Source organism: Phoxinus phoxinus (assembly GCF_949152265.1).
Source record: "Phoxinus phoxinus genome assembly, chromosome: 7".
Taxonomy (NCBI): domain Eukaryota; kingdom Metazoa; phylum Chordata; class Actinopteri; order Cypriniformes; family Leuciscidae; genus Phoxinus; species Phoxinus phoxinus.
In genome coordinates this window covers 21,688,413-21,715,072 of record NC_136882.1, presented here as the reverse complement: position 1 = coordinate 21,715,072, position 26,660 = coordinate 21,688,413, and the positions used below count along the sequence as shown (strand labels likewise).

General features: G+C 36.5%; 4 protein-coding genes across 5 annotated transcripts; 3 read left to right on the top strand and 1 right to left on the bottom strand.

Moving 5' to 3' along the window:
• The first annotated feature begins 438 nt into the window (after positions 1 to 438).
• Positions 439 to 8,612, top strand: gtpbp8 (GTP binding protein 8). 2 transcript variants are annotated; one of them, XM_079618719.1, is made up of 6 exons: positions 439 to 1,388; positions 1,849 to 1,947; positions 2,033 to 2,163; positions 2,719 to 2,818; positions 3,594 to 3,712; positions 8,204 to 8,612. In XM_079618719.1, exons 1-6 carry the CDS (start codon positions 1,065 to 1,067, stop codon positions 8,289 to 8,291), a joined length of 861 nt encoding a protein of 286 aa, XP_079474845.1. In that variant the 5' UTR covers positions 439 to 1,064; the 3' UTR covers positions 8,292 to 8,612. The 2 variants fall into 2 exon arrangements, with proteins under 2 accessions (XP_079474845.1, XP_079474846.1); XM_079618720.1 differs by lacking the exon at positions 8,204 to 8,612 and adding an exon at positions 3,909 to 3,957 and having other exon boundaries at positions 523 to 1,388.
• Positions 8,613 to 10,084: 1,472 nt separating this feature from the next.
• slc10a2 (solute carrier family 10 member 2) lies at positions 10,085 to 13,586 on the top strand. The gene is made up of 6 exons (XM_079618700.1): positions 10,085 to 11,737; positions 12,215 to 12,333; positions 12,414 to 12,502; positions 12,587 to 12,762; positions 12,923 to 13,080; positions 13,209 to 13,586. The coding sequence occupies exons 1-6, from the start codon at positions 11,358 to 11,360 to the stop codon at positions 13,379 to 13,381; spliced, it is 1,095 nt and encodes a 364-aa protein (XP_079474826.1). The 5' UTR covers positions 10,085 to 11,357; the 3' UTR covers positions 13,382 to 13,586.
• A 1,238-nt stretch (positions 13,587 to 14,824) lies between these two features.
• Positions 14,825 to 18,358, top strand: LOC307001460 (uncharacterized protein). Its single transcript, XM_079617962.1, has one exon. It carries the CDS (start codon positions 14,911 to 14,913, stop codon positions 17,734 to 17,736), a length of 2,826 nt encoding a protein of 941 aa, XP_079474088.1. The 5' UTR covers positions 14,825 to 14,910; the 3' UTR covers positions 17,737 to 18,358.
• Positions 18,359 to 19,170: 812 nt separating this feature from the next.
• Positions 19,171 to 26,366, bottom strand: rmp64 (ribonuclease MRP subunit p64). Its single transcript, XM_079617446.1, has 14 exons — positions 26,177 to 26,366; positions 25,761 to 25,997; positions 25,495 to 25,546; positions 25,050 to 25,258; positions 24,461 to 24,608; positions 23,057 to 23,182; positions 22,491 to 22,645; positions 22,286 to 22,374; positions 21,731 to 21,859; positions 21,548 to 21,625; positions 20,419 to 20,786; positions 20,243 to 20,307; positions 19,882 to 20,114; positions 19,171 to 19,801 (listed from the first exon to the last, which is right to left on the bottom strand). The coding sequence occupies exons 1-14, from the start codon at positions 26,189 to 26,191 to the stop codon at positions 19,423 to 19,425; spliced, it is 2,283 nt and encodes a 760-aa protein (XP_079473572.1). The 5' UTR covers positions 26,192 to 26,366; the 3' UTR covers positions 19,171 to 19,422.
• Between the last annotated feature and the right edge of the window lie 294 nt (positions 26,367 to 26,660).

The window sequence follows — 26,660 nt, the reverse complement described above, 5'->3', positions numbered from 1 at the left end:
GCAAGCCAAGATGATGAAAAAGAACGCAATTGCATTAGGCTACTTTGCACAATTAGTTACTTATTAGGGAGAAACGCAATATTGTAATACGTTACTTTTAAAAGTAACTTTCCCCAACAATGGTTCTAGATAGCAACAAATAAAATTTCTTCTTTTTTTCATGATGATATCATACAAATACATAATAACTTACAACTAAAATTCTAACAACCTACAATATATTTAAGTTTTCAAAAAACATCGAAATTAAATGGGGACAAATTATGCTCAAATTTACCGTTAACGTTAGCTGTAGTAGCAGGGGCTAGCTGGGACCAAACGAAGATTTGTGCCCTCGAGTGATTTAAAAGACAAGGAACACGATATACTGCTGCATGGTGATTAATAAAACTTACAGGTTTTGTAAAAAAATAAATAGTAATAATTCCAACACTTTTTAGCTTTTTTTTTTCTACAGTCTATGCTTTTCACACGCAGTCTTTCTGGTGGAACCTTTATTCATTAGTTTGTTTCTTCCGGATTGGTTCTGATGTAGCACGTGAAAGTACACAGTACCGTACGATACATTTCTCATTAATTTTCACTCTGTACATAACTTACATAGCAGTTGACATAGATATATTCTTGAATGAATATATAAGCATTTCAAAATGTGCTTTTGAATGAGTTTTGGATTATTATTATTTTTCGGGAAGCAGTGAAATATTTATTATAAATATTTTACAGCCTAGTGAATTTAAGATGTTATCGGGTTTCCAATAAGATGTGTTTCACTGCTGTGTATAATTAGAAGTTCTTGAAACTTTTCAAAACGCAGCACGTGCATGGCATATGTCTATTTGTAAAACGATTTAAATGCGGATGATATTCGTAAATGACTGTATATGTAAACACGTGGATGGATATGGACCATAATGCAATTTAGTAAATCTTAGTGGAAAGATTTAAACTTCAGAAAACATCAAGCAAGCCTTCTTTACCTCAAAGTACCAATGCATGTATATGACACACATTAACTGACATCAACAAGCAATAATTGTGACACTGAGTGAAGTGATCTAACAATGCTGAGGATAAAGACACAGCCTCTACTGCTGACACACAGATCATGTTGGCCTTTGGTCCTTCAGAGAGGTAATCGGCAAGCCTCCATTAAACATGTGTGTCTGCTCTCTGAGAAGAGGCGTCAGGGTCTTCTGTACCCCCTCAGCGTTCTGGTGGAGCACCTGTCCTCACAGGTCAATCAGGCAGAATTCAACATCTTCCATCCCAGCTTGGAGGACCTCCATCAGGCAGAGACACTGTTCACTCCCTCCTCTAAACATGTTATCGACTACTCAACCTCTGCGGTCCGAATGGACCATGTACCTATTCTTAAACAGCCAGAGGTGAGATAAATTTGTCATTAATTGTCATCACTTGATTAAATGACAAAGTACTTAAAGAAAAAAAAGTGATTGTTTGTTTGCAGATGGCACTTTTACATAATTAATTTAATGTTAATAATCCAATGCAATGAAATTCAGACTTTTTTTTTTAGAAGTGGCTATATCATATAATATAATAACAGAACTAGGCCTATATTATACTTATTTTATATACAAAACCACAATTTATTTTGTGATTCCAAAAGTTTCAAGATCTCTGTTGATTTCTGTTTCATCTGCATTGAATGTTTTTCTTCCCTTTTAATTAAGTTAGATGGTGTAATATATTAAAATTATATTTGTAATAACAATTGTAATCATTTTAAGTCATCCTGCAGCAGCCCCTTGCACGTTTATTGAAGCCCTCTGTTTGCACTAGACATTTAAACATGTTTGCTCTGTGTGCTTGTGTGTATTACAGGTGTGTTTTATGGGCAGGAGTAATGTGGGGAAGTCGTCTCTCATCCGTGCCTTGTTCTCTCTTGCACCAGAGGTAGATGTGCGAGTCTCTAAAACTCCGGTGAGTGTATATGTTATGAATGTTATCCACCGTTCACTCCTCTGTGCTTCGAAGTTGCTTCTTCTCAATCTCTATTTTGACACAGGGTCACACCAAAAAGCTTAATTTCTTCACTGTGGGAAAGGCGTTTACTCTTGTAGACATGCCCGGGTATGGACACATGGCCCCTCGGGACTTTGTAGAGATGGTTGAACCATACCTTCAAGAGCGTCAAAAGTAGGTTGATGTTGTTTTAAGGATACTACTTCTTTTGTGCTGGTGTTGAGTTTAAAAAGTAGTAGATGATAAAATTCAAGTCAGTTATGACATATATAAGGATATAAGTATGCTTTCAAAAATAATGTCATCAATACTGTAGATTTTATTTATCAATTAACTTCTATTATAATCAATAGTTGGTGTGACCACCCTTTGCTTTTAAAACAGCTTTTATCCTAGGTACACCTGCACATAGTTTTTCAGGTAGCTTTGCAGGCAGGTTTCTTCAAGCGTTTTGGAGACGTTGCCACAGTTCTTCTGGATTTAGTCTGTCTCAGTTTTTTTCTGTTTCTTCATGTAATCCCAGATGGACTTAATGATGGTGAGATCAGATCTCCTTGTGGAGAATACCAGCTGTTGTCAGACTCCTTGTGCATACAAAAATCTCACTGGATTATTACAATTAGTGGCAAAAGGAACACACTACAGCAAAATATATAAATAACTGGCTTAAAACAATATATGGAAGTCTTAGTTATCCTTTTTTTCTTTTTTTCTTATGTGTCTATCTAGTCTGGTGAGGACGTTCTTGCTGGTGGATGGAGGTGCAGGTCTGCAGAAGGCAGATTTAGTTGCTGTGGAGATGTGTGAGGAGTTCAATTTGCCTTTTGTGGTGAGTTTATTGCTCATGCTTTTACCATGACAGTCCAGCAGGGGTCGATAGAGGACTATACACTTTTACAACATCAGCCAGTGGTTCTCCACCAGGGCCTCCGCAAACTTCCAAGGGGGCATCAAGATGGAATCTTTAAAGAATCCATGTTTCCACTTTGTAGAAACCCTGGATATATGAGGTAGCCTAATTTTTAAAGTGTGATTTCTAGACCTGGACAAGTCATGCAATTTAATACAACTTTATAAATCAATTGAAATTTTTACAAATTTTATGAATTTTCTATTCTATTCTATTAATGCCAAGCTCTAATATTTTTATTGGGTAGAAATTGAGTAAAAAAAATTATTAAAAAAAATTATAATCCTTAATTCTTATCCAGAAAATCACAAACAACTGGTTAAGTTAAGTGGGGCTTAGTAATAGTGTTGAAATGGGGTGCCATGGAGTCAGAAAGGTAGAGAATGACTGATCTACATTGATCCACTTATTCTAAGGCTTTGTTCAGATGGGCTGTAGCGTTCCCCCTCTTTTTTTGTAGTAAATAACAGCAAAAATGCTTTAAATAATTTACACAAGCTCGATCCAAACCACATAATTGATTTGATATCCATGCTGAGTCTCAGTCCTAAAGATTGGGTTAAAAATACTTGATTATAATGTAAATATTGGAAAAAATGGAAATATTGATTACAGTGTAAACAAGTACAAAATACTTTTTCAACTCAAAGGTTTATAAGGTTTTAACCAGTTTTCTCTCTGTGTCCTGTTTTAGCTGGTTGTAACAAAAATAGACAGAACTCGACAGGGTGCTTTGTTGGCTCTTCTTCTACAGCTTCGGGACTTTATCAAAAATCAAACCAGCACATGTTTCCCACAACCATTTCTTGTGAGGTGAGATATATAGACACACATCATAATAATGACAATCATTTTGCTTCCAGAATGGTTTACACGTACATACAGGGTTCAACAATGAGAATGTCTTTTCTGCTTGAATTATATATATATAATTTAAATCCATAAATTCATAAACACTTTTGTTGGAAGACTCCAAGTCAGTTTTGACAACCATTTTTATGTTTGCCAGCAATATATAGATGTCAAATCAGCAGATGTTGCGACAACAATGTTGGAAACCAAACCCTGGACTGAAAGGGAAATGGACTAGACTGAAAGGTCTCATATACTGACCAAAGTCCATCCTTATTGTTGAGCCCTAAAATAATATATACAGTGGGCTCCACAAATATTAGCACATTTGGTAAATATGAGCATAACTGACTGTAGAAATTTGTTTTTGCAATTTCTCCTCTTGGTCTTTAATTTTTAATTAAACTCAAATAGTTGAAAAAAAATTATTATCATAATTATTTTTCTCTGAAATACAGTATATATATTCCTCCATACCATTCCTCCATACAGAACCTCAGATCAGATTCAGAGGTCCATGCTGGTTGACTCTTCATCTCATCCCAAAGATATATATATATATATATATATATATATATATATATATATATATATATATATATATATATATGATACATATTATTACTGTATTCTTAGGTCTTTCCCATAGTGATGGTTGACTGTAGGAATTTAGCCTGTGTGTCACTTAATATAGTAAGGTGGAATAAAAATGCCATATAAATGGGAATATCCTTTAGTTAGATTTTTAATCATCAAATTTTTTTAGGGGTGACAATTTTTGCACATATTTTAAAGAAAAAAATATTTAATTTATTACACATTTATATTTTGTATAAATTAAAGTTTTGTGAATATTTTGAATGAAAGACTAAGAGGAGAAATGGAAAAAACTAATTTTCTAAAAGTCAGTTTGGCTCATTTTTACCAAGGGTGCTATTATCTGTGGAGCAGTTCATGTGTGTGTAAGTACTGTGCAAAAGTCTTAGGCCTAAGACTTTTGCACAGTGCTATCATGTGAGAAAGAAAGTACACCCTCTTTGAATTTTTGGTTTTACATATCAGGACAAAGAATATAAAAAATTATCTGGTCCTTAGCAGGTCTAAAATTTAAGTAAATACAACCTCCAATGAACAACAATACATGATATATTACACTGTATCATTATTTATTTAGCAAAAATAAAGCCAAACTGGAGAAGCCATGTGTGAAAAACTAAGTACACCCCGTGATTTAATAGTTTGTAGAACCACATTTAGCAGCAATAGCTTGAAGTAAAAAAAAATCTGTATGACCTTAGCAGTCTTATCATTGTGGAGGAATTTTTCGCCACTCTTATTTACAACGTTGCTTCAGATCATAGAGGTTTGCAGGTATTTGTTTATGCACATCTCTCTTAATGTTGGGTTGAGGTCTGGACTTTGACTGGGCCATTGTAACACCTTGATTGTGTTGTAAATTTGCTGGTGTGCTCGGGATCATTGTCCTGTTGCATGACCCAGTTTCGGCCAAGCTTAACCTGTCGGACAGATGACCTCACATTTGACTCTGGAATACTTTTGGTATACAGAGGAGTTCATGGTCGACTCAATGACTAAAAGGTCATGTGGCTCAAATCATCAGACTTCCACCAGCATACTTGACCGTTGGTATGAGGTGTTTGTGCTGATATGCTGCGTTTAGTTTTTACCAAACGTGGCACTGTGCATTATGACCAAACATCTCCACTATGGTCTCGTCTGACCAAAGGACATTGTTCCAGAAGTCTTGAGGTCTGTTCAGATGCAACTTTGCAAAACTAAGCCATGTTGCCATGTTCTTTTTAGAGAGAAGAGACTTTCTCCTGGCAACCCTTCCAAACATGCCATACATGCCATCCAGTCTTTTTTCTAATTGTACTGTTATAAACTTTAACATGTAACATGTTAACTAAGGCCTGTAGAGTCTGAGCTGTAGTTACTGGGTTTTTTGCACTCTTGGGAAGATTGGCAACCGTCTTGAATGTTTTCCACTTGTGAATAATCTTCCTCAATGTAGAAGGATGGACTTCAAATTGTTTGTAAATGGCATTATAACCCTTCCCAGATTCCATTATAACCATTCCCTATGATCATTGCTAATGTATTTCCTCCTTGGCATTGTCTTAACACACACCTGAATGCTCCCGACCAGCAAACTGTCAAAACTTCTGCTTTTATCTTTATATTCACCCTTGCTGGTGATCAGTTAATCGAAGGCATTTGATTAGCAGTGCCTGACTGCTACTTACACCTCTTAATTCCTATGGAAGCAGTAAGGGTGTACTTAGTTTTTCACACATAGCTTCTCCATTTTGGCCATTTATTTATTTTTGATCATTGACATGGTGTAAAGGACATGTGTTGTTGTTCATCTGGGTTGTATTTACCTCATTTTAAAGGAGAACTCCGGTCAATTTTAACATTGAGCTCAATTTTTAGTAAATTTGGAGTGCTGTCAATACAGAGAACAACGACAAAAATCGGTGTTGCCTACACCGTGTTATCCTATTTTTAAAATTTGCACCCTATTGACTTGAATGGGGCAAGTTTTAAACCTGCTTTTATCCTCTTAACATCTTTGATGTGTCATTACAAGTGCCCAGCCATGTGAGTGATTCCTTCAGAGTGAACACGAGTGAATCTGACAGCAGTAGATGTGAAAGATATTGTAGTGGCAGTTTTCATTATTACTCTGTATTTCAGTGATTCCTAATGAAGGCCCATCTGCTTTCTCACTTGCAGTGAGAAGGGGCTTTGTGTAATAATTTGCTGTGTTGGGGAGTCAGTGAGGATAAGGGAAGGCACATGGTCAAAGGGTCATCTTGAGTGCATTTGTACGTTATAGCCTAAAGGTTAAGGCCTCGTGAGCCCTCGTGAGCCAGTTAAAGAATAAGGAAGACAGACTGGTATCTATATCTTTCTTACGGGGGGAGGGAAATAAGTAAAGGCCTTGAAGGGAATAAGATATAAAAATGGACAGAGACTGCTTCTCCTTATCTCTCCTCGCTGACTTGCTCATGTGTGTTGGTGACGAGGATCTCTCTTGCAAGAGAATAAATACTTTTATAACTTTTAAAGATTCTGAGTGTCCCTTATTCAGTGATGATGTTTGTATGAAGTTTTGCCACAACAATATGAATAAAAATGATGTTAATTCAGCCAGCGCAAATACCTGTATTTAGTTCCTGTTTTCGGTGGAAGTCCAAAGTAGTCGATTGTCGAGTTCACGCGCGTGATCATAGTAACTAAACCTATGCGCGTGAACTCGACAATCGACTACTTTGGACTTCGACCGAAAATAGGAACTAAATACAGGTATTTGCGCTGGCTGATATAACATCATTTTTATTCATATCTTTCACATCTACTGCAGTCAGATTCACTCGTGTTCACTCTGAAGGAATCACTCAACATGGCTGGGCACTTGTAATGACACATCAAGGATGATAAGACTAAGAACTGGTTAAGTTTAAAACTTGCCCCATTCAAGTCAATAGGGTGCAAATTTTAAAAATAGGATAACACAGTGTAGGCAACACCGATTTGTGTCGTTGTTCTCTGTATTGACAGCACTCCAAATTTACTAAAAATTGAGCTCAATGTTAAAATTGACCGGAGTTCTCCTTTAAGACCTGCCAAGGACCAGATGATTCCTATTATTTCCTGATATGTAAAACCATTGAATTTTAGGGTAATTTGGGGTACTTCAGCTTAATACATTTGTCAAAAGTGACAGACTTTACAATGCTACAAACGAAAAAAAATTTTTTTCAACATAATAAGGAATTTCACTTGAGCACCAAATCAGCATATTAGACTGATTTCTGAAGGATCATGTGACACTGAAGACTGGAGTAATGACTGTCCATCAAAGGAATAAATTATATTATAGAAAACATTTTTCAAGTGTAATATATTTTACTGTATTACTATTATACTTCTTTCAAAATCTTTCCAACCCTAAACTTTTGAATGGTAGTATATGTGTGTGATAATCGGCATTTATCACCCACATCAAGGTTATTTCCTAATCCATCAGCAAGCGTCATCTTGCGTGTTTGAGCAGTGACACGTTTATAATGTGCACTCATTCTTAGTCACTTCTTTTGGTTTTATGTCAGTGTGCATCTGTCAGAGGTTCCCTTGATCGCCAGCAACTAGAGAAATCTTGTTATACAAATAAATCAGTGCCTCTGACCTGTAGTTTTATAAGAGCGAGGAAAGCTCGCTGTTAGATGAAACATGTTAATGTGGTCAGATGGTTATCAACCTGATGATAAGATAAGGCTTGGGGTTCTGGAAACGGTTGCATTGGCTTTGTTGTGTCAATACAGGAAGTCAGTTTTTCACAGATAAGGTGATAAGTAACATACATTATAACATGTATACATTTCTACCCCCCCCCCCCCCCCCCCCCCCTCCTATGACCTGCAGTTCAGTCCAGTTCTCTGGGATTTACCTGCTCAGGTGTTTCATAGCCCACGTAACAGGAAATCTACAGCTTGCCACTAAACAGTTGTGATTGTACCATGTCACATATCACAGATGAATCTGAGGCCTGGCTGCAATGTGTGAACCGTGAATAAAACCACTTTGACAATGATTAATGAATGATTAAATACTTGCTTAATCTATGTATTAATCTATGCTCTACAAATGCAGAGGCAGGAATCACATTGTTGCTGGTATCAGGATTCACACAGCTCTGTATAAACTCACTGAATGATCCAGGAATCTATGGTGCAATTTTACAACATGCATATTTGAGTGGACTTGTTCCTGTCTGTTGTTGAATATTCAACTAGAATATTTATTCTTCCAAATAAAATGACAGTAAATGTTGAATCTGCCTTGAATCTGTTAAACTTTCAATTCTGCTCGTGCTTTCTGAGCTTAAACCAAAACATCAACATGATATGATGTTTTATTTAGAGGAACAACTGATCTGGAACTTGATCAGTCTAAAACTGGGCTTTTTATAGAATTAATTAATTACTGAACCCAGCAAATGGTATAAACCCAGTGAATGGATGACAAATTGACTTCTTACTCATGAAATTGATCTTCCAGGTTTATTGTAATCATTGTGTGTTTTGGTCCTTGTTTACACACTTTTTGGACATACGTCTATCAATTCGTATAGTTTTCGTTTCAAAGCGCTCTCCGTGCACACTAGCGTTTTCAAGTGTTTTCCAAACGGTTCTCATCCACGAATCATCGGAAAACGCTAAATTCACCTTACAACGCATGCGTAAACCCTCATAAAAGCTCACTGAGATGACAGAACAAGACAGAATCAAGTTATCACACAATTCTTCAGGGTTATTTTATTTCGCTAAATATCTCACCATTCACTGATGCCTCCGGGTAGCACTCATTTATATGTTTGGTCTAAAACGTTTTGTCGCAGGACAGCAAATACGAGTGAATTTTCTGTCATATTTGCAGGACTGTGATATGAAGAGTGTGCAATGTAACATATTTTAGCAACTGTGTGAAAGTGAATAGCAGATAACAGGCACAATACCAGTATACACATAAATATCTATGTGTTCAATATGCGTCACATGACTAAACTTCATAGTTTTTAAATATCTCCGTTTTCACAGTCCACATTACAACGTGAAAACTGCGTTTTCAAATGTATTCACCTTGGAGAGCATTTTCAAAAAGCTTTGTTTTTGTTGCTAAATACGCCATCTGAGTGTGGACGGAAGGCCAAAACGGAGAGAAAAAGATGTGTTTTCAAACGAAAACGTATATTATTGTGGACAAGACCAACGGATAGTTCACTTTAAAATTAAAATTCTGTCATCATTTACTCACCCTCAAGTTGTTTCAAACCTGTATTAATTTATTTCTTCTGCTGAACACAAAGGAAGATATTTTGAAGAATGTCGGTAACCAAACAGTAGTCTGTACCCATTGACTTCCATAGTATTGTTTTTCCCTACTATGGAAGTCAATGGGTACAGTCTACTGTTTGGTTACCGACATTCTTCAAAATATCTTTTTTTTTGTGTTCAGCAGAAAAAAAAATTAATACAACAACTTGAGGGTGAGTAAATGATGACAGAATTTTAATTTTAAAGTGAACTATCCCTTTAATTTTGGTAACACAAGTCAGGTTTTTAGATTTCACCTCAGGGTTAACATTCTTTAGTATATTACAAAGTTATCGTCTTTGATTGGACAAGTACAGCATTTGACAAGCGTGCAACTTCTTGTAATTGCATACACTGTAAAAAAAAAAAACATTACATCCCCAAGTCAAAATTTTCTATATCTAAATATATAGAAAATTTAGATATCTAAATTTTTCAATTAGTCTGACATATTATTTCTCATTGAGCCAATGTTAACAGACTATTGCAATAATTAATTCAATTTATTTTACAGAATTTCACTTGGGCCAATTTAAAAATTTGGATGTAACCACTAGAACATTTTGACTTGGAGAGGTAAACATTTTTTTACAGTGTAGAAACTTAAATCCATTAAATGTGCCAAATATCCTAAACAATATTCAGGAATTATTTTTTCACAGTACTTTTTTTTTTACCTGTAGATTTAAAAATGTTACTCTGAAAACCCTCATTTTGATAAGTCATGTTGATATCAGTCTCATTGTGTAATGAATGCTTATTGTAAACAAAAGCCATGCTAACCCTGGAACAGGCCTTCATAACCCAGAGTTAAAAGCTGCACTAAACTTTTTAAAATTATGAGTGGGAAATTATGCTTCACAATTAAAAGGGACCTTGAACAGAGAGTAAAAAGCATTAAACAAGCTAATTTTATGTTTTTATTTTTTTACATACCCTGAGTAAAGGATCAGTATGCACCAATTCCTTCAATGAACTTTGCACTGAAGTGTCCTTACTAAAAAGACATTGGGTTAAATCAGTTATATAAACACCTTGAACTGTTTAATTTTTTTAAAGTTTAACTGTGTGCCCAAAGGCATTTTCTATTGAAAGGAGAGTGAGTGAGGTACCATCCATTTCTTTAGTCATATCTCTAATGGGTCTTTTAAAAAAAATTATACCGGCTGCATTATTTCATCCATGATCTTTGATGCACGCACAACATTGTTTCAGGTTGGCATTATGTCTTCTCTACAACAGCAGTACCTGGAGAAAAACAATAAAATTTAAGTGCCACAATGTTATAAAATGGTAAGAGGGTGCAATTGCATTTATTGTGCCTAAACTTAACCTTGACAATGACATTCTTTTTTCGCCCTCTCTCGTTTTTTATGTGTTGGCATTTGGACACTGACCCCATAAAACATTTGCAGTAAGTTAATTATTTTTCAACATTTTTTTCCTCTGAATTTTATACACCCCAGGCATATATTAAGGCTCTAAGGGACAGGTAAAAGTTCACTCTTTGTCACCCGGGATGCAGGAAAGGGACCTGAAGCTGAAAAGGTGTTTCAGAAAATGTCTAGAAACACTCTGGAATCTTAGCTCACTTTCTCCAAGAAACATCCCCGCAACCTCTCCATTGGAATCTATGTGCCATTGACCCTATAGGATTCTACTTTTAATTCTTCACCACTTCATTCAAACTCCTTTTTGTCAGCATGTCCACACCAGAGCCCACATGCCCTGAAAATGCCACCATCTGCTCGGGCACATCCTGCCTGGTGCCGCGCGATCCGTTCAATGACATTCTCAACGTGGTGATGAGTACCACGCTTACCGTCATGCTAGCCTTGGTCATGTTTTCAATGGGCTGCACCGTCGAGGCAAGAAAGCTCTGGGTACACATCCGCAGGCCATGGGGCATTTTTATCGGTTTCCTGTGCCAGTTTGGCATCATGCCTTTCACAGCCTTTGCGCTTTCACTGATTTTCAACGTGCTTCCAGTCCAGGCTATAGTTATCATAGTAATGGGCTGTTGCCCTGGAGGCTCAAGCTCCAACGTGTTCTGCTACTGGCTTGACGGAGACATGGACCTGAGGTGAGACTGTCAATCTGTTGACTTTTTCATTATCATTATTGTTATGTTGCTTGTAAAAAAATTTTTTAATGCAGCATTGTAATTTTTTAGGTTGGCTTTCATTGTTCAGATAAAATCTCTACTAGGCTAAACTAGATAATTTAATATTTTACCCTTTTACTAAATTATATTTATAGATACAATTATACTTTTTAAAATTATTACAAATTGTAGAATGATAGTATTTTATTCGATTTATTTTAGTATAAGGATAGTGATATACTAATAAGCATAAGCATAGTCATTAAAGAATATTATATTATAGAACATATTCAACTTTGTCTAATGTCTAATTCTTATTGTTCTTGATTTACTTCACATATCTAGAATGTTTAAACTGCATGAGGAACAATATTGATGTTTATTAAGTTTGTGGACAGAAAGACATTATTTATAGCTCAACTGTATAACAAATACACTGATTTCCGCTGCCTATAGCATCAGCATGACGGCATGTTCTTCAATCCTGGCTCTGGGAATGATGCCTCTTTGTCTGTTCATCTACACCACAGTCTGGACTTCAGGCGATGCTATCCAGATCCCTTACGACAGCATCGGTAAAACGGCCTCAAATGACTTACGATTTTTAATGTATTTGTTTGATCTCATATCTTAATTGGACTGATGTTCTTTCCAGGGATCACGTTAGTGAGTTTGCTTGTGCCCGTCGCTTTTGGGATATACACGAAACATAGATGGCCCAACGCAGCCAAAAAGATCCTCAAGGTGTGTTTTTGTTTCTGCACTTAATGTTGTACATTCTTATGCATGCCATGCTGCTTCACTTGTGTTATGTATTTGTACGTATAGGTGGGATCCGTGGTGGGAATCCTCCTAATCATCATCATTGCAGTCATCGGTGGTGTGCTGTACCAGTCCTCATGGACCATTTCTCCTTCTCTTTGGATCATCGGCACCATTTATCCATTTATCGGCTTTGGGTTAGGCTTTCTCCTGGCACGCTTTGTTGGACAACCTTGGCACAGGTAAAAATCTGTACATTTTGTTTTCCCATAAAGCATTAGCTGGTTTGTTCGGAGCAGTTAGCACACATGTTCTGAGGCATCAAAAAAGTGCCATGATGTCTGACGAAAAAAACACGTGCTGTTTTCTCTGACGGTTTATTGATCGTGAACGTGATTGCAGGTGCCGCACCATCGCATTAGAAACCGGCATGCAGAACGCCCAGCTGGCAAGTACCATTACCCAGCTGTCCTTCACCCCTGCGGAGCTTGAGGTCATGTTCGCTTTCCCCTTAATCTACAGCATCTTTCAACTGATTGTGGCTATGATTGCAGTGGGACGTAAGATGAAACTCTTGTTCACTTTGCATTTAAGCATTAGGAATATGAGAGGGGACTGTGGGAATAAGCATGTTATGATGTTGAAGAGTTGATAGTTCCATATCATAAACCTCTGTATGTATTTTCAGTCCATTACTTAATCAAGCGCAGTATGAAGAAGATACCGGCGGATGAGGATGGGGAAGGCACACATAGCACCGTTGAGGATCAGAATAAGCAGAATTACGCCTTGGAGAATGGTGGCTTTCACTGTGATGAGAATGGCAACTCTGAGGATAAGGACAAAGGTACAAAGTTCTAAGCTAAACATCTTTCTGCTAGCCTGACTGGTCAACGCTGATCTTCTGGAGACATGAACTGTAAACAAGCTATTCAAGCTCAATCAGAGAGGGAAGAGTTAAAGTCGACCCCAGTCAACACACATGGATGCACTTTCCTACATTATACATATGTATATAAATACACATATAAATATTATTTGAGCAGACTTATATATATATATATATATATATTTGGACAGACTCATAATAAAAAACATCTTTGAAGGTTTATATATATTCTCGGTAACACTTTACAATAAGGTTCATTTATTAAACATTATTTAATGTATTAACTAACATGAACAATACATTTGTTACAGTATTTATGAATCTTTGTTAATGTTAGTTAATATGAATAAAGCTGTTCATTGTTTGTCCATGTTAGTTCACAGTGCATTAACTCATGTTAACAAGATTTTAATAAAGTATTAGTAAATGTCGAAATTATCATTAACAAAGATGAATAAATGCTGTATAAGTGCAGTTCATTATTAGTTAACGTTAACTAATGTAGTTAACTAATGTTAACTAATGAACCTTATTGTAAAGTGTTACCATATTCTCTGACTCTCAAATGCCTTTAAAAAAATGCAAGTAACTCCACCAGTGTAAAAAAGAAGATAAATGTGTAATAGTTTAAGATAACATACAGTACATATATCCAGTAAGTTGAATGTAAGCTAATTTTTGTATGTTACTTTGTATACACATAATTGTAATAGACCTTTAAGAAATGTTTTGCTTTTTAGAATATTTATGTATGATACAGAATTCTTTTTTTCTTTTTCTTACCATGTTTGAGCAATGGGACTTTTCCACTTATATGGTAACTAAAGCAATGGGACATTTCTTTCTTTTTTCTTTAAAGCATTTCATTGCTTTAAATGACTTTCAACATTTAAACATTTACTGCTTAAAATATATCAAATGTTTTAGATGTTGTCATTTCAAACTATATGTTTTACTTTTTAATATGTTTGTGATATTTATATGCAGAAGAAAACACTATAAATAAATTAATATTCAAATGTGTTGTCAGATTTTGATCCTAGCCGACTTCAAGTTTTTATTATTCTGTAAAATTTTACGATTTCACTTAACCATAACTTGATTATATGGGGTCTGTATTAAACCCCTGCATGAGGGTCATTGTTGTAAAATAGCCATTAGTCGTTGTGAATTGCTCTGAAAATATTGCATCTGCCACAATGCACTTTCTCAGAAATAGCAGGAAATTTGAAGAGAAGAAAGAAGAAGAAAAGTCATACAGATTTGAGGGTAAATTCATGACTGAATTTAATTTTTTTGGTGAACTGTCCCTTTAAGCCCTCATACATGTGTTAAAACCACAGACAAATAAGGCAACTGAACTGACTATATTCGGCCACAGAAAAGGGAAGTTTATATCTTGTTCAAATGTTCTGACATGGTTAATTAACTCCAGTAATAAAGAGAGACAACGCCTAGAAGAGAAGAATCATAAGCTATAAAGATCATTGAGGAATTGAAGATGGAGCTTCTGTTCTCATTTCTAATACTATTTCTGAAGACGCCTTGTGTTTCTTCTTGGTCTGCTGGCAAATGTCTATTCTACAGTGATGTGGAAGAGTTTCCTATTGTCACAACCTGTGCTGGAAAAACAAACACAGGCTTCTGCCAACGTGTCACTGACGTTAAAGAAGACCTGCTTGGACTTCCATCACACTTACAGAACCTATGCATTCAAATGGATCAAGACTATCACGGTGCCTTGCCTCCAGATTCATTCGCACGTTTTGTTTCGCTGGATTACCTTGAAATTGTTGGATGTTTTTCAGAGATCCCTCCGGAAGCCTTTAACGGTTTGACAAATGTAACTTCATTAAGTTTCTCTCACTTGTCTCAAGAAGGCTGTTGTGAGGTAGCTCTTGATTTCAGTCGACTTCCCTCACTTAACTGTTTGAGTCTTTCAAAGTATAAATTATCATTATTGGCACCAAATGTTTTTGAAACAATTCCTCACTTGCAAAAATTATTCATATACGAAGTGTGTTTGAAGGATATATCTGAGGTTCTGTGTCGACTGGCAAATGTAAAATCACTGAAGCGGTTTGATCTTAATCAAGGATTAAACAGACTTCAGTACCCAAACTGCTCAGTTTTCAACACCTCTGACATATCTACTGTGTTAAATATTGAAGAGGTACGATTGTATCTGGGAACATTAGAGTATATAGATGAGGGAGCTTTGGCAGTATTGGGAAATCGGTTTGAATTTAGCTTTACTTCAAAAGCAGATTTCCTCCGAGAACTTTCTTTAATTGGAGTATATAAAATCAATACTTTGAGTGTCACAGTGGGTGTACTTCACTTTGAAGACTTGTGTACAGCAGCCAAGTTATATTCGATTGAGTCTTTACACGTTCATTATGAGAGTATTATCTTACTAACTCCTAATATCTCAGCTGGCTGTGAAGATGTTAAAAACATTATGATCAGAAATAATATATTTACTGAGGCTGTAAACCTCTTAGATGTATATTGGTTCTTTCAGATTTTCAGGAACCTCACTTTTGTTAAAATAATTAAATTTGTGCTTAGACCAAATGATTTTCATTCTCTTTGTGCTATATTTCCACAGATGGTCAAACAGATTTCCCATATGTTTCTAAACTCAAATAAGATAGATGAGATAGTTTCCAACCAATTTATGTGTTTTTCAGATCTTGAAACTCTCGATTTATCCCTTAATAACATTTATTACATAAGAGATTTTGCTTTCTTTGGATTGAAAGATTTGAAAGAGCTAAATCTCTGTAGAAACAAGTTAGCTTACATTTATCAACACACATTCAGTGGTTTATATGGACTAATGTTCCTAGATCTCCAACGAAATCCTATAATTCATATCGAACCTAACTCATTTGGACATCTTATTAACCTTAGCACACTTCTGCTGGGAGATCTGAACTTCCCGCCGGGAAAGTCACTGATCAAGCTGCATTTATCTGATATATTTGGGATAATTCCATATAATTTGAGTAATATTTTAATTAGTTCAGGCCTGAGACCAATGCAACTTGTGATCGGGAGTAATACTACACTGGATCAGGGCCTAAACTTCCACATCAAAGGTCAATATGTGACTGTTGAGGACTGCAACAGTTTACTCTTGGCATCTGTAGTCACACTTCAGATAGATGCAGCATATGTGAGCTGTGGAAATGAATTCATTGGGAAATATGTCCAATCGGTCGTCAGTCTGGAATTTAATTCAATGTTCTCAGACAATATTGGAGACTTGGCTGTAATCAATCAGCTTGTTCATTTAAAAACCTTAAAACTGGAAAACATTGAATTTACTAAGCAGCCAAACATGGCCGTAATGTTTCACAATCTGACGAAACTCCGGACGCTGATCCTGGCGAACTGCAGATTCTTCTTTCTGGATGGAAGTCTGACTAAAGATTTAAAGGCACTGACAGGTCTAGTCCTCAATCCAAAAGATAACGTCAATATTCTTCAAAACTTGGTGGAACATCTCACAAGTTTGAAATACCTCCATGTTCTGGGCTTGGGTCTGTATTGCAGTTGTGATAATGCGTGGCTGGTCTCATGGGTGAAGGACAACAGGCAGGTGCAGGTTGCCATGTTCAAACCCACCATGAAAGAGCTGCAGTGTTTGACTGACAATGGAATTGACCAACTCAACTTTCTTGGTTATGCTAAGGAGAACTGCTCATTTGAAATCGAATTTATGTTATTTGCCTCCACCTCTGCCTTTTTGTGTATTTTTATTATTGTGGTGCTGTCATATAAGTTTGCAGGCCAATACATTGAGCCCTTCTATCACATCGCCAGTGGATGGTTCCGAGAGGCTTTGCGTGCGAATGGTAAACATCAGTACCGCTACGATGTTTTCGTGTCTTACAGTGGTAAGGATGAACACTGGGTCATGGAGGAACTTCTTCCGAACTTAGAGCGGCGCGGCCCTCCGTTTTTGCGTCTCTGTCTTCACAGTCGGGACTTTCAGTTGGGAGAAGACATTGTGGAAAACATCACGGACAGCATCTACGCAAGTCGCCAGACTCTTTGTCTCGTCAGTCGCAACTACCTCGGTAGCAACTGGTGTTCTTTGGAGATGCAGCTGGCCACCTACAGGCTCCAGGTAGAACACAGGGACATTCTGATCCTGGTCTTCCTAGAAATGATTCCGTCTCGCTTGCTATCCTCCCATCATAGATTGGCCCGGCTGGTAAAAACTAGAACCTATCTAGACTGGCCACAGGAACCGGAGATGCATGAGGTATTCTGGGATAGGTTATGGTGTAAACTGAGCTCTAATAAAGCCAACTAAAAAAAAAAGTTGCAAAGTGAGCAAAATTCCACTGAAACCAATCAATATGACTGATTGACTGACTGACAGTATGACAAAGGAAATTTTCCTTTGTAAAAAAAAAAAAAAACAACAACTGGCAAGTGGAGGAGAAAAATGTATTTGAAATAGCCTACACTTGTAATGACAATTTTGTATTTACTTTTTTATATGCTTAATAAACCTATGCTTTATATGTGTAACATCAAACATGATTCACTGTGCAAACATGACAAAATGTTGCTGTAGCGAGTGTTAACCATTTCATCTTTTAAAAAAATAGCACACTTTAAACGTACATAAACTGATGTTTAGAGACACTACTGAAATATCCTTTTCTGATAAAAACCTCAGACTATTTCGGAATGTTCTGATCAGATGTGCTTCACTTAGGAGATATTTCAAGCCATGCGTTTGTACACATTAGTTTCAGTTCATGTTTTACAGTTTTTATCAATCGCTTTGGCTCAATTCTCAAATGAGACACTTTTTTTTCCTCAAAACTAAAATTTAGGTTTCTGAACAATTCATTTCTTGTTCACATCAGATTTGAATTTCTTATTGATTTAAGCAAATTGCATGTGTTTTGGCACGTGTTCAAAAGATCAAGCAATCGTCTACAATTTGTACAGTAACTAAATGCAGACATGTTATATTCCATATAAATTTATGACATGGAATGTTTGCTAAATTGGCAAATGGCCTGCCATTGTAATGAAATAGGAATCAGAATCTTATCAACCAACCAAGTTTGGGCATTTGGACAGTTTGAACAGCAGCAGATATACATCAGTGCTGTATAAATGCATTCGTATTTTTACAGTAAAAAAAATTCTAGAAATGTTACATCATGCAAACTAAAAATTCTTGTCATTGAAAGAGCAATGTGAAGATATGTAACTAAGATGATAGTATGCATTGTGTTTTAGAGAAAGACATAATAGGGTTTGTTAAATTGAACAAGCAGCTGATCATTTTAAGTTTACAACATATTTCTGCAAAAATAAATGTACTGTAAATACAATTGTCACTTTTTGTGTTCAACAGTTTACTTTACACAGTCAATTTTTACCTACTCTCTGAATCTGTATTTACACAGACAGCAATTAGCCAACAAAACTTGGAGGTGCAGAAGGCCACAGCAACTTTCCAGCACTGCACCAAGCAAAAATAAAATGTAACCATTAAAAAGAATTAAGATCAAGCGCTTAACAAGGTATACTCGCGTTCATTCGAATAGCTTCCTTTCCCTCACGGCATATAGACAGATGTGACATTTTTGTGGGCATTCCCAGCAATGCTGGCCAAGTCTATTACCATTTATATATATAAAAATTGTATTTAGGAAAAAATAATAATATATATATATATATATAAATTTATAAAAATAAAAGTATTATAAATAATTACACAAGATCAGATCACAAACTTCCTTACAGGTTTATTTTTTCACTTCTCTGGATTTCCACATTCCATGCAATGAATAGAATTTAGAATTCTAAAGGAAAGAACATTTATAAATGGGGGGGGGGGGGGGGGGGGGCAGTACAGACAGTACAGGAAGCAATTTTCTTTCAACTTCTTTTTCAGTGATCAGAAGTTAGTTTTTGTGCCTAGGTTTTAAAAATAATAAAACCATTCATGCATTCAACTTACATTATGAACAACTTAAAATCCAAAGAATTCAAAAATATCATCAATATCATTCTTCTGCATATTTGGTTTCCGCAAGACACAAAGTGTGTCCATTTTTTCTTCCTTGGCTCCAGGTGCCATATTGCTTCTTGACACTTTTTGGGGGAATTGTGGTTGGCTGCAGTTCCTCACATGTTTCAATGACACAGACAAGTTTTTAACTGTTCTAGAGCACATCCTGGTGAATGCAGATCTAGATCTGATAGTTCTGTTGCGTGCCATGAAGGTTCTGAGGTGCCATCGAGTTCTCCAAAGTGCAGTGAAGGAACAGGAACGTTTTGGTGGGAGAGTCTTTGGAAACATCAATGCTTTGTGAAATTCGAATTTAAACTTCTTCAAACTCTTCTCCACCCTGAAAAAAAAACCATGATTAGACACACCAGCTAAGAATGACTCATAAATACATATTTAATTTAAAGTATTTTTATGTACCTGATGCCTTCAGCTTCCAGACTTTCCATCCTCAGACACTTCAGGTGCAAGAAGGCCAGGTGCTTACGCTCTCGATGAAACTTACAGCTCCGGCACCAGTGCATCACTTCCTTCAGATGGGCAGCCATGTTTCTGAACGAGGACACCTTCTCCAGTGACTCCAAGAACTTCCTCTTCTGACAGACTGCAATTTGGCTTGAGAAGTCCGATTTCATCTGTGGATCCAGAGACATCTTTGGGAATAATGCATCAATATTAACCTATGACTGCATTTCTATGAATATGTCAGCATATTATTGTTCTCAAAAAAATACTTCAGTTTGATCTGTCGTATGGCAACATACAAATCAAGATCAAGTACCTGTTTGGTGGTTTTACAAGATTGTGGAAGCACAACCTTCATGTCCAGTCCATAGGGTGAGACATCTGAAGAATTACAACAAGCTAATATGATTACATAGTATGTATATACATATACAGTAAAATCAAAGTAGCTTAAAATACGCAAAATCATCATTGGTAACAAAACCCAAAAACCTGGCTGTTGTTGTAAAACTGCAGCCCCCAGATCCAGACTAGAGACTTCATCATAACCAGCAGAAAATAGTGGCATCATCTCTCTCTCCTCTTCTCCATTATTCTCTTCTTGCCCTCTGTCCCCAAACAACCTGCAAAGGACAGATAATTTGGACTTTCTTGGCCCTCTTGGGACCTTTAAAATGTCTTTGGTGCCTTCTTCCATCAGTAGATCAGGGTGTGCGAGGCACAGGAAGTCTTTCAGGTCTCCAGGCAGGGTGAAGTCAGTCAGGTAGGCCATGAGCTTAGACTGTGACACCTTCTGGAGGAGTTCAGTGACTCTTTTGTACATGGGGACGAGGGCTCTCAGAATACCTCTGAAGAACACCCTAGAAAAAAAAGTGATAAAATAATTAAAAAAATTATTAAAAAGCATTATACCATTACAGAATTATATTTGTTGTTCATTGTTCAGGAAAGGTTTAAAATATTCAGATAATTTCTGAAACAATTCTTAACATTTTGTTTTTTTTATTTCATACATGCTCGCTCGCACACACACACACACACACACACGTTTTTGTAATACAGTTAGTTATAAAACCTAACCCATATCATAACCCTAAATGTGCGGTGAATTTAGCAAAATTTCTGCTAAAGAAATTAATGTAGCAATGCAAACATCTTACACAGAAGTCAATTTTAAATATTGAATATGTTATTTAAATGCGAGCATGACAAGCAGTTATGGAGATTTCAGGATTCTCCAATTCAAGTAGATAGGACTTGGTCTTGAATGCCCGAAATACCTGCCCGGAGGTATTGCAAATATGGCCGCAGAGTGAACAGACTCTCTTTCAAGGGACTTTGATCTAGCTCACTTCTGGGTACATACAAATTTGTCCATAAAATAAGGTAAAAAAGGTACAAAATTACTAAATTAATAAAATTACAGCATCAAATCAATATCCTTGATTATACTGAACACACGAAGGCACAATTGTTCCAAATCTCAACCATCACATTTGCACAGAAATATGAAATGATGCTCCCTCCATGCAGTTTCCTCAACTTGGCATTTTCATATATTCCATATCATACATATGGGAATCCAATAGACATGGCAAATAATAACGGTACATAAACTCACCAGAGACGACTGAGCATGCTGACCATCACCACATTCAGCACAATGAACTCGCGCAGCTGCAGGTGCTGTCGTGTCAGTCTAACTGGGGTGTGAAGGATCACAGTCCTTCACAGATCTTTGATCATACTTTTTATACATTTTCAAAGCAAAGTAAATGGTTGTGAATCTGAACATTCAGGATACATGAAAGCCTGGGTGCACCGCTCCAGCGTTCGGGCTGAAAGACTCGAGGCTCCAAGTAGTTTGAGACAGAGCCACTCCAACATGGGCTGACTGGGAACATCACACTCGCCAACCTCTGCTCCAGCATCCCTGCACAGAAACCAACACGCATTCTCAAAACCATAAACTGGACAAAAAGTATTTTCTTTGGAGACAGACTTTGTGATTGGGACATATACAAGTGAAATGAAAAAGGAATAAATGTAAGGCAGAACTTCATTTTGTCCATCTGGAATTGATTGGATGGTTGTGGTTTGCTATTGCTAGGATCTCATGAGAGTGACAGGCTGTCCAGCCCTTGTGCTGGTAAACACGTCATCAGAGAAGAGATGTCCTTGCAAGAGGGTGGGGGAGTTATTTTGATAAGATTATGATAGATAGTACACAAAGACAAAGTTAAAAAAATTATAATGATGTGTGGACAGATAAATCATTTAAAATAAACACTGCAATATTCCATACAAAAATAATAATGGCTCATTGTGATTTCATGGTGCTTTAGCCTACACACCTTACCTCTGAAATTTGTTTGGACACAGTTCTTGCAGATCTTCTACTGCTGCTTGTAACTTCATTTCTTTTAAGCGGTTTACACATTGTTCAACCTGCAGATGGTGGACATTTCATATAAATTAAAAACAGGGATTTTATTATGGGCTTGGAATAATTATGCAATAGCTTAATATATGTTAACATGTATATTGAAGCACTGGGTTCCGACCTGTTTTAATGCTCGGAATGGCTTGTGTTGCCTGAAGCCGTTGTTCAAAACGTAAAGTAGTTCGTAGAGCACACGGATTTCTGTCTGCAGAACTTCACTACACAACAGGGTCAACACCGCCTCACAGTCAGTCAGCAGACAGCTAATCAAGATATCTAGACAGAGAAGCAACATTTTTTAAATGTGACGTTTAAAAAGTTCATAGTTAGCTGCTAATTAGAGTTCAGTTATTTGGTGAAACATGTAAGTTAGTGATAGTGCATTCACCAAACAACTTGCACATACACAATATGGAGAAGACTACGCTAACACTAGTAAATACGTCTTGTATTGGACAACGCGACCGTCTAATGAGATCAAAAGTTACGAGTTAAATGCTTTATCACTGCCGACAAATTATATCACGTCAGGGCGCACCGTTTCACATAAATCTAACGGATCCACGTGTTCAGGTCTCTCGCAGGAAAACACACTGTTCGCTTTATATTTCATTAACGTTACATGCCGTGTATGTACTCCTTATAGTAAAGTGTAGTAAATATACGGGTTACAATATTAGAACATACCTGTTGAACCAGTAAAAGGGATTCGAATCGAAGAAACAGCACTTGGAAAAGGAATATCAATTTTATTCCAGGGTTCCTGCGCCATCTTTACAGTTGATTGCCGTGGAGTGGACTCAGTCGGGAAAGAACCAGCCAATCATAAGATTGTTTGTACAATTACGTCATAGTTCTTAAAGGTACATACACAGCTTTCGTACACTAGAAAAAGCTGGTGTGTTAAGGGTGTGACGAGTTTCCTTTGCACTTTAATTTTCCTGTGACATCAAAGTAGTTGATCTAGTACTAATGGAAAAGCTATTAAGATTGTTCATCAGTGTAGTCTTCAAAATATTTGAATGATACAAAGGTCTTGTAACTCTATGAATGTGAGAATGTGTCATTTTTCTTTTGTGTGTGTGTGTGTGTGTGTTTGCTCCCCTGGCTCCAAAATGTATTTTGTATTGTTTTGTTGTTTAAAACATAATAATTATAAAAAGCATTTATATGCGAGTCGCACAACGTACACTTTTAAATAAAAATAGCTGTTATAATTTATAATAAAACTTTACTCAAGCTTTCAATGTAATACTGCAATGTCTTCATATCCTATTATACTTTGAATTATCAAAGCAACAAGATCCATTTATTAACACATTTACTGTTGCTATTCCAGAATATAGGCCTATAATACGATATTAGGGCTATAAGTCCTGCATTGATTCAGTCTTCCACATATCGGGGTGATTCGATTCTCATGCTTGCGATTCAATTCCAATCTTGATTCAATATCAATTAATTTGACTAAATATAATTTAGGGCCTACATGTTTATTTTTCTCAAGGAAACAAACCTATCTCAACTAATGCTGTAAACACAATAATTTATTTTTTTTCTATTCTGGAAGTGAATGGGGCCCGTCAACTGCTTGGTTTCCCGTATGTGAACTATCCCAATAAAATCCCAATTTTGAAAGGGGAGTGTAAGGAGTGTTTAACATGCGAGTGTAGTATTATAGACACTGTACTATCAAAGGTGTATATAGCTTGGTTTGTCATATAGTGTAAACAAATTAATTATATATATATATAATTAATTTGTTTACACTATATATATATAGGTATATATATATATGTATATATCAAACATGACGGTTCCATACGTACCTCTGTATTGAAGTCACGGTTAGGTACAAATAAAGTATTAATGACCATAATACTAATTATTTATGTTTCTGTAACAAACCAACAAAACAATATATATATATATAATATTATGATCTTTATTATTCTTATATAAATGATATGTAATGGAGTTAACATAGTGAGGTACAGAAGATTAGGGTAAGGCTCAGCATCTCACCATCTTTTTTCCTCCAACAGTAAGAATAATATTTATTTATTTATTAATGCACATTTTATTTGTGTTGTAGTACCCATGCAGTAATCTGTGAATTGACTTCCTCCAGTACTGATTCTTCTGTTCTGCCACGTACTTTGAGTCCATGGTTAGCATCCTCGACCCAGTGAACGGTAGAAGGGTTTTTCATGACGTGCCTAATAATTTCTAGAAGTCTCTGAAAAGCAAGCAAAAAATAAGCTTTGTATTTAATTAAAGACATAAATACGAAAGAATGTAATAGATTAGGTATAATCAGGGTTAAAAAACTAACAAGTTAAAGGGCTAGTTTACCCAAAATTGAAAATTCTGTCATTTATTCACCCTCATATTTCAAACCTGTATGACATTCTTTCTTCCGTGGAACACAAAGATATTTTGAAGAATGCTGAAAACCAAAAGGTATTGGTGACCATTGACTTTGTGTGAACAAAAAAAAACTAATTTCTCAAAATTTCTTTTGTGCTCTATAGAAAAAAGTCCTGGTTTAGAACAAAGTGAGGGTGAGAAAATTATTTAAGATTTCTTATTTTTGGGTGAACTATTCCTTTTAAAGGTTCAACAGGAAGAACTTTAATTTAAGCCCCAGATCAATGGAAAACTTCTCATCTGTGTTCACCTTTTCACACAAGTTATCTGTAGTGCCAGAAACAAACAGCACAGAAGTTCGCGACAGCGCAAGCAAGCCTCTGCTCCGCTCAACATATGTTAGTGGTTTTCCTGGTAGATGAAGTGGGAATGACAAACACAGAACACCCTGGACTGCATTCTTCTGTCTCTGCATACGTTCACACACAGCAACAGCTGTACGAGCACCCATAGAACGCCCTGGAAACAAATAGACATACAAATCATTTATTAGACATAAACAAATGTATTTTCGAGAAGTAAAGCCTCTAAAACCCAAAACGGCATCTGCACATTTTTCAGTTCCTCCTTCAAAAATAGAACACTGTTGCTCAATTCAAACAAACAAATTCATCTCTCACAGAAAACCTGGTATACTTTCTCAGGCTTGTCAAAAATACCATTAGAGTGTTTGAGAAAAAAAGAGCGAGTCCTACCTCCCAGGAAAATTCTGTTTGGTGCAAATCTCTCGTGGCTCTTTAAGTAATTCTGGTAGATAGCACAATTGCAAGTATTATTTATGCAATATCAGTAATATTCTTAACAATTTTCTTCTCATTTATTGCTATTATTAGTAATACATTAATGTAATACTATGTGTATAGTTTTGTTTTATTATTAAAAACAATACAATAATAAAATGGCAATATAGACATGTGCACGGCCACGGCGGTGCATATAATATTGAAAAATAAGTTATTACCACAACGGTGAGATAAGCTCTGAATCTGTACATGAAGTTCACCGCCCTGCAGGTGAATCGCAGGCACAGAACTCCCGAACCTGCGAGAGCGTGCGCGAGGCTCTCCAGCTGTCTGGCGTGCATGTCTCCGCCCGCGCCGTGCGTCAACACCACAGCGGTGCATTCCGCGCCCAGGTCACTAGGGACCGTGAACACGCATTCCAGCTCTTTCTGCTCGAACGGGATGCTCACACTCTCCTGTAATATTCCCCTGATTAAAATCTCTCAAAAAGTGTCAAAAACGAAACTCTCATAAATACATTCTTAGTAAAGATTGCCATTCGAAAATGCAACAATACACTGTGAAGCACTCATTTTCCAATTAGTTTAATGCAAAGTGTTACTAAGTAGGATTTTATGTTTTTTAGAGAAAATACCTCTGAAAACTCCATTTAGGGGCTAGTGGTTGCGTCAAAGAGTATAGAAGTTCAATGTAAGTTCTTGCGTGGTTGATGGCGGGCTCGGGACTCCAAAAATTCCCGGGTAGAATTTTCGCACAGACTCACACGTGGACGGGACAGACACGCGGATCATATGAATCACGCTGTTAACAGCGCCACCTAATGTAAAGGAGTAAGCATGCGCCTTAGGCATCCTAATGAAGAATTCGGACACATGGGGCACACTTAAAATGGATGAATGTCCTCGTTTTATTATTTAACTCCTTATCAAGCACCGCGGGCGGGCCGAAGGGGCGTGGCTAAACTTTTATTACTTTTTATCGGCTTTGTTTTATAACAAATATTCAATCAACTATCATAAACTATGCATCATTTGAAAGCTAAAACACTCAAGAATCATGTTCTGAGCTTGTTTTTGCAATCAATACACCAGAGAGGAAAGGGTTAAATTAAATGCTGA

What these genes read in the sequence shown, in the direction of transcription:
- slc10a2 (XM_079618700.1), top strand. Translation starts at nt 11,358, where the DNA reads ATGTCCACACCAGAGCCCACATGCCCTGAAAATGCCACCATCTGCTCG. An exon ending in GATCCCTTACGACAGCATCG is followed by an intron (nt 12,334 to 12,413) that starts GTAAAACGGCCT and finishes TGTTCTTTCCAG; the next exon opens with GGATCACGTTAGTGAGTTTG. An exon ending in GTTGGACAACCTTGGCACAG is followed by an intron (nt 12,763 to 12,922) that starts GTAAAAATCTGT and finishes ACGTGATTGCAG; the next exon opens with GTGCCGCACCATCGCATTAG.
- rmp64 (XM_079617446.1), bottom strand. An exon ending in AAACAGAATTTTCCTGGGAG is followed by an intron (nt 25,259 to 25,494) that starts GTAGGACTCGCT and finishes ATTTGTTTCCAG; the next exon opens with GGCGTTCTATGGGTGCTCGT. An exon ending in TGTCCAAACAAATTTCAGAG is followed by an intron (nt 21,860 to 22,285) that starts GTAAGGTGTGTA and finishes GTTTCTGTGCAG; the next exon opens with GGATGCTGGAGCAGAGGTTG.
- LOC307001460 (XM_079617962.1), top strand. Translation starts at nt 14,911, where the DNA reads ATGGAGCTTCTGTTCTCATTTCTAATACTATTTCTGAAGACGCCTTGT.
- gtpbp8 (XM_079618719.1), top strand. Translation starts at nt 1,065, where the DNA reads ATGCTGAGGATAAAGACACAGCCTCTACTGCTGACACACAGATCATGT. An exon ending in CTATTCTTAAACAGCCAGAG is followed by an intron (nt 1,389 to 1,848) that starts GTGAGATAAATT and finishes TGTGTATTACAG; the next exon opens with GTGTGTTTTATGGGCAGGAG. An exon ending in AGTTCAATTTGCCTTTTGTG is followed by an intron (nt 2,819 to 3,593) that starts GTGAGTTTATTG and finishes GTCCTGTTTTAG; the next exon opens with CTGGTTGTAACAAAAATAGA.